General features: G+C 32.8%; 1 protein-coding gene across 1 annotated transcript; it reads right to left on the minus strand.

Moving 5' to 3' along the window:
• Positions 1–22: 22 nt before the first annotated feature.
• On the minus strand, positions 23–2,820 carry LOC115996858 (MDIS1-interacting receptor like kinase 2-like). Its single transcript, XM_031236297.1, has 4 exons — positions 703–2,820; positions 490–583; positions 345–400; positions 23–241 (listed from the first exon to the last, which is right to left on the minus strand). Exons 1-4 carry the CDS (start codon positions 2,818–2,820, stop codon positions 23–25), a joined length of 2,487 nt encoding a protein of 828 aa, XP_031092157.1.
• Positions 2,821–6,221: the final 3,401 nt, after the last annotated feature.

Below are 6,221 nucleotides of genomic sequence, written 5' to 3' on the forward strand. Positions count from 1 at the left end.
GACATGAAGATTAATGTTGTACTCAGACAGTGGGAAATTGAAGACCAAACAATTGGCTAAGTGCGATATGAGGAAACAGATTTGAAGGCTGCATTTTCTTGGACAGCAATGCAGAAACTTGGAACATGGTTGGCCGAGATCCTGGATTGAAATTCAGACATGCAAATGCTATCTTTGCAATCAACACCAATTCTTCCGCTTCATGTTTCCCAGGACTTGAAAGTCGAGGGTCCAACACCTCCTTCAAAACAACGTCGTTTTGGGTTTCAGGTAATGAAGATGATGATGAAATGGATGCAACAAGTTCACCCGGATGTCGTCCCCATAATCACTTCTAAAACTACCACTCCAAAACTGAACACATCACACTTTTCGTTCACCTCCATTGTGTAAGCAAACTCTACAAACAAAATCAAAATAGGAATAAAAAAATTGGATCTATAGCTGTATGGTTTATATAATAAAAAGATTAGTATGTACAATAAATACCTGGAGCAGCGTAGCCAAATGTTCCCGCAAACGAAGTCCAGTTCGATGAATTAGAATTCAAGAGTCTAGCGGTGCCAAAATCAGATATATGAGCCTCGTATTCATGGTCAAAAAGAATATTCTTACTGGATATGTCTCGGTGAACAATGGTAGGGAAACTACCGTGGTGCATGTATGATAATGCTTTCGCCACACAGCTTTAACAACATTCACCCTCTTGATCCAATCCAATTCTATTGATTTTTCGTCATGGCTCAATACTTGCGCCAGGCTTCCACCTTCTAAGTACTCATAAACTAGGAACGAATGTCGCACATGAGAGCAAAAACCATACAGCCTAACAACATTTCTATGTCTCATCTCACTTAAAGTACGAATCTCATTTGAAAAACTTTTGAAGTCTCGAGACTCGTCTTCTTGTATGGATTCATTCAACTTTTTTACAGCAAAAACCTCACCATTGGACAACTCAGCTCGAAATACACTCCCAGATCCTCCCACTCCAATGCAGTATCTTGAATCAAAGTTGTCTGTTGCTTCTACTATGCTTTCATATGCAATATTCCCATCAAAGTTCAATATTGTGAACAAATTTTCTCTGGATGCCCTTGGAATTTCTTTGATGCACCTTCTTAGTGGAATCAACCATATGACAACAACCATCGCAACAACACCAATAACTCCAATGGGTATCACTATGATTAAGACCAAAGTTGTTGTTTTCTTACCTTGATCTATCTTCTTTTCAGGAGATTCAGAAGAACATGGCTTCAAACCAGCAATGTTGCCACACAAACCTGAGTTGTTTCTTAAGGATTCAAATGTGGCATTTTCAAATGCTTTGTTGTGTGGGAGCATTCCTTCCAACTCATTATAGGATACATCAATGGAAACCAAACCTAAGCATTGAGCCATGCTTGATGGGATGGAGCCTGACAACTTATTGTGTGAAACATTTAGGGTTTGTAAGGATATTAATCCTCCAAACTGTTGTGGTAGCTTGCTAGTTAACATGTTTTGACTGAGATCAAGAGTTTGAAGGAACTGCAAGCTTCCTATATCATAAGGAATCCTACCATCAAACATATTTTGACTGAAATTCAAGACAGTTAACTTTTGACAACTTCCTAAGCCCTCTGGAATGAAACCAAAAAACCTATTTGCAGCCAAGTTCAACTCTGTGAGCAAAGACAGTTCCCCAATTCTTAATGTTATGTTGCCAGACAGTTTGTTGTCATCCAACTTTAAAACACCCAAGGAATGTAGAGTACTAAAACTCTTTGGAATGTTCCCAACAAGTTGATTGGAGGAGAGATCAAGAAATTCTAGATGGGATGCATTTGCAAGTTCAGGTGGGATTTTCCCAGAAATTCTATTTCTGGAAATCTTCAAAGCTGCTAGGTTTGAACAAAGACCCCAGTTTGAAGATAGCTGGCCATGGAAGTTATTGGAGCTCAAATCAATGTAAGTTAGGTTGGGATAAATTCCAAAATCTTCAGATATGTCTCCAGAGAGTTTGTTATATTCAAGCCTAACTCTTTCCAGGGTTGTGCAATTTTTTATGCCTTTGGGAATGTTTCCACTAAAGTTATTGTATACAACTGAGAAATAGGTAAGTGACTTGCCAAGACATAAATCCTTTGGTAAAGGACCTGAGAAATGATTACCACCTATTTGAAAAAGAATGAGTTTTGCACTGACATTATTTAGTTCTGGTGGAAGGTGACCACTAAGTTGATTCAAAAATAGATTAAACGTATTCAACTTTGTCAAGTTTCTAACTGAACTAGGTATTTGACCAAACAAATAATTTGCGGACACATCTAGTTCGACAAGGGATGATAACAATCCAATTTCTTCGGGAATACGACCACAAAGCTCATTATTATAGAGAAAAATGGTTTCTAAATTTGTCAGGCCTCCTAAAGAAATAGAAATTTGACCAGTGAGGTTATTAGAATATAAGAGCAAATACCTCAAATTCGTCAAATTTCCAATGGTAGCAGGAATGCTACCAGAGAGTCCATTTTTGAAGAGATGCAACCTCCTTAAATTTTTCAAATCTCCAATTGAAGTAGGGATTTGACCAATGAGATTATTAAAACTCATCTCTAAACTAACAAGGGACGTCAATAAACCAATTTCTTGAGGAATGTGACCTGAAAGTTGATTTGTATGGAGACGAAGAATCATCAAATTTCGCAAGTTCCCTATAGAAATAGGAATTTCACCCGTGAGGTTGTTCATGTCCAATTCCAAATCTACTAGCGAATTTAAATATCCAATCTCATGAGGAATTGGATCCGAAAACCAATTTCTATAGAGACGCATAGTGGTTAAATTCTAAAAGTGGAGCATATCTTTAATAAAAGAAATGCTACCATTGAGAGAGTTTTTAGAAAGATCAATAGTTTGCAAATGGAACAAGGATGAAAAATTCAAATCTTGGAGAGTACCTTTTAAACCGTAACCAGAAAGATTCATACTTGTAACACTCCCATATCTATTACAAGTAAGTCCAATCCATTTGCATGAATTGCTACCGACCCATGATGAAAGTACTTTTTGGCTTTTGCCATCAAGACTAGATTTCCAAGTTAAAAGAGCACCTACTTCATTTCCTACTTGCAAATTATTTGCAAGCAAAAATGGATTTGTGTTTGTAGTATTGGGAATAGGGGAAGAAGAAGAAGAAAGATGAAGGGATAGGAGGTGTTTAATAGTAAGCAACAATAATAATAATAGTTTATATGAAGGCATTCTCATTGTAATTCACAAGAAAGTGTGTTTATTAGGTGTTGCAGAAGGAACAAGGAAGCCAAGATATATATAGATACTCCGTATGTCGTCGGGATGAATACATTACATAACATTTTATTGAGTAAAATATTTGACAAAAAATATTAGTTTAAATAATATTTTTTTAATAAGTGAAAAAATACAGATATCTAAATGATTAATAATAATAATAATAATAATGTAAATTTCTGTTGGTTACATACTTTCATTGACTAATTGTCGGCCACTACGCGGAATGATTAGCTAGTAGCTTAGCATCTCAACGACGGAGTGTGCCAACGATTAATCGTTTGGTTAATCAAATCATTTTAATCAAATATTTTAAAGCTTTCATCGCTAATCGAAGTGAACTTTATATTACCGAATTAATTAAATTGAAGTTTTAAATTGAAGTTTTTCGATTAATCAGTGGATTAACTCATTAATAAAAAATTTTTAAGTTAAAGTTTTAAATCTATAAAATAATACCTATAATAATAAATTCAATTGAAATAATACCTATAATTCCATAAAAAAAATACAAACACAATACCATAAGTCCATAACAACACTACAGACATAAAAGCACAAATTATAAAGTCCAAACATATATATATATATATATATATATATATATATATATATATATATATATATATTAAAATTTCGATTAATTCGATTAACCAATAGTTTTGAGCCGAATTAAGTAATTAACAATTAATCGGAATTTTACAAATTCATTAACCATTAGTCGAATTAAAATTTTTCGATTAAAGAACGATTAACCGAAATTCTTCGATTCATTCGGTTAACAAAACTTTAACCAAAATTTGCATACCCCTACTCAATGTATCACATTAGGTTGGTAAGATTAGCTCTATGTCTATCACTTTCTTTGACTTTGATATTTCTATTGTTTCAGTTACATTATTATTACATTATCAACTGAAAAAAAAAATATCATGACCAAACCATTCCAATATATAATTGGTCATATAAAGAGGTTGAACACCATCAAGTTGAACAAAAGATTAATTGCAAAATAGTACAAAGGTTCAATTGCAAAGAATAGAAAACACGAAGATTGAGATCCCAACCTATTGAAATACAAAGAGTCAATATCGTTTTTATTGAGGTTCAAAACCACAACCTTTCATATAAAGAAGTAATTTGGTGCCACTGGACCACAAGGTCCTTGACAAATGAAAATGTGTTTAGGAGTTATAAACTAAATTGTCTAATCCAGTTAAAATATGGTCTAGCTGAACTTGAAAAAATAATAAAAATATAAATCTGATTTAGCCCATAACCCAAAATAATAATAATTTTTTTTTTCAATTTCTTTAGTTTCATTTATTAATGTTTGATTAAAATATGGTTTGGGTTAGGCCTAACCTAACAATAAAATATTGGTCCACCCATAAACCAAAAAATGTTTTAAAAAATAAGTATTTTCTTCCATTTTATTAGTTAGGAGTTATTACATTTATCAATGCCTAATTAAATATGAGTCGAGCCAGTATGAGCCAAACAATGAAAACCTTGTCTGGGATCGATCTACATACCAATAAAAAAAGTACTCCTTCCATCTCATTGAGTAATACAATAAACAAGGAATTAAGGGACTAGTATTCTATACACTTTTCTCATAACTAATTGTTGAATCCTTAAACATTACATCTTCCCGAGCTTATAATTAAGTAATAACAAATTAAAAAATTTATTCTTAATTAGTATTAAAATTTTCAGCATAAGTATTACATTTTCATTTTGACCTGACCCCGTTTCACAGGAGACTCACCCTTATAATTTATAGATTTATTTTTTAAAAAAAAAATTAATTTAAATATTGTAACAGATTAAAGTAGGCTGGCCGAACAATCATTATGCCAATGCGGTGGTAGCTTTGTCCCATAAACAAAAGGACCTATCATATACAAGATATATTGTCAATCATTAATTTAGTATTATGTCTAGCTTTGAGCTTTTAGTTTGTCAACTTATTAAGAGGTCACTGAACTTTTTTTTTTTTTTTTTGTGAATAGGTCGGTGAACTTAGTAGCCCTAACTCTAATGATTTCGTTTTTGGGACTGACTCCCTCCTAATGGTATTTGGTTCGCTACTCGCTCTCTTTATCTGTTTAATATAGCTTCATTTTTTATTTTCAAAAAAAAAAAAAAAAGCTGGACCGCACTTACATTTTAAAAATATGAGCCGAGCCAACATAACCCCATTATATTGTAATCATTATTGCATGAACCATGGTCCACACAGTTGCGTGAACCATAAATAAAAATACATTTTTAATATACTAAAAATACATTATTTTTTATATAAAGTACATTATTTAAATACTGAAAGTACATTATTTTATATATACTATGAAATAATGGGGGTGTTTGGTTATTGGCTTATCAGCCAAATTTTAGCTTATTTGATCAAGTTTAGCTTCTTTGACCTACCAATAAGCTATTTTGAAGTGTTTGGTAAATGGCTTATTAGCCTTGGCTTATTGGGTCAATAAGCTGAAAATTGAAAAGCTAATGAATGTAGCTTTTTCTATTAGCTTGTTGGGATTAATGAGTATATTGACTATTTTGTACTTTGAAATCAATGGAATTTACTTATAAATGGGTGGTGGGTTTGTTATATTTAAAGGTTGAAATAATACAATACACGCATACCATTAAATGTCATTTTACATTCAATCAGCTACTAGTAACCAGCTAATTTACCAAACAGTTTTTTATAACCAGCTAATACAACCAGCTGGTCAAACCAGTTAACGCAATCAGCCATTAACTACTAGCTAAACCAACCAGCTATCAGCTATAAGCCATCAGCCGTTTGCCAAACACCCCCAATGTAACTTCAGTACAAAAATATTATACTTTTAGTATAATAAAAATGTACCTTATATTCATGGTCCACACAATAATATACCACCCCCTTA

This window comes from Ipomoea triloba, chromosome 1 (assembly GCF_003576645.1).
Source record: "Ipomoea triloba cultivar NCNSP0323 chromosome 1, ASM357664v1".
NCBI classification, from domain to species: domain Eukaryota; kingdom Viridiplantae; phylum Streptophyta; class Magnoliopsida; order Solanales; family Convolvulaceae; genus Ipomoea; species Ipomoea triloba.

What these genes read in the sequence shown, in the direction of transcription:
- LOC115996858 (XM_031236297.1), bottom strand. Translation starts at nt 2,820, where the DNA reads ATGCGTCTCTATAGAAATTGGTTTTCGGATCCAATTCCTCATGAGATT. An exon ending in AATTGGATTGGATCAAGAGG is followed by an intron (nt 584 to 702) that starts GTGAATGTTGTT and finishes CATGAATACGAG; the next exon opens with GCTCATATATCTGATTTTGG. An exon ending in ATTTGGCTACGCTGCTCCAG is followed by an intron (nt 401 to 489) that starts GTATTTATTGTA and finishes TTTTGTTTGTAG; the next exon opens with AGTTTGCTTACACAATGGAG.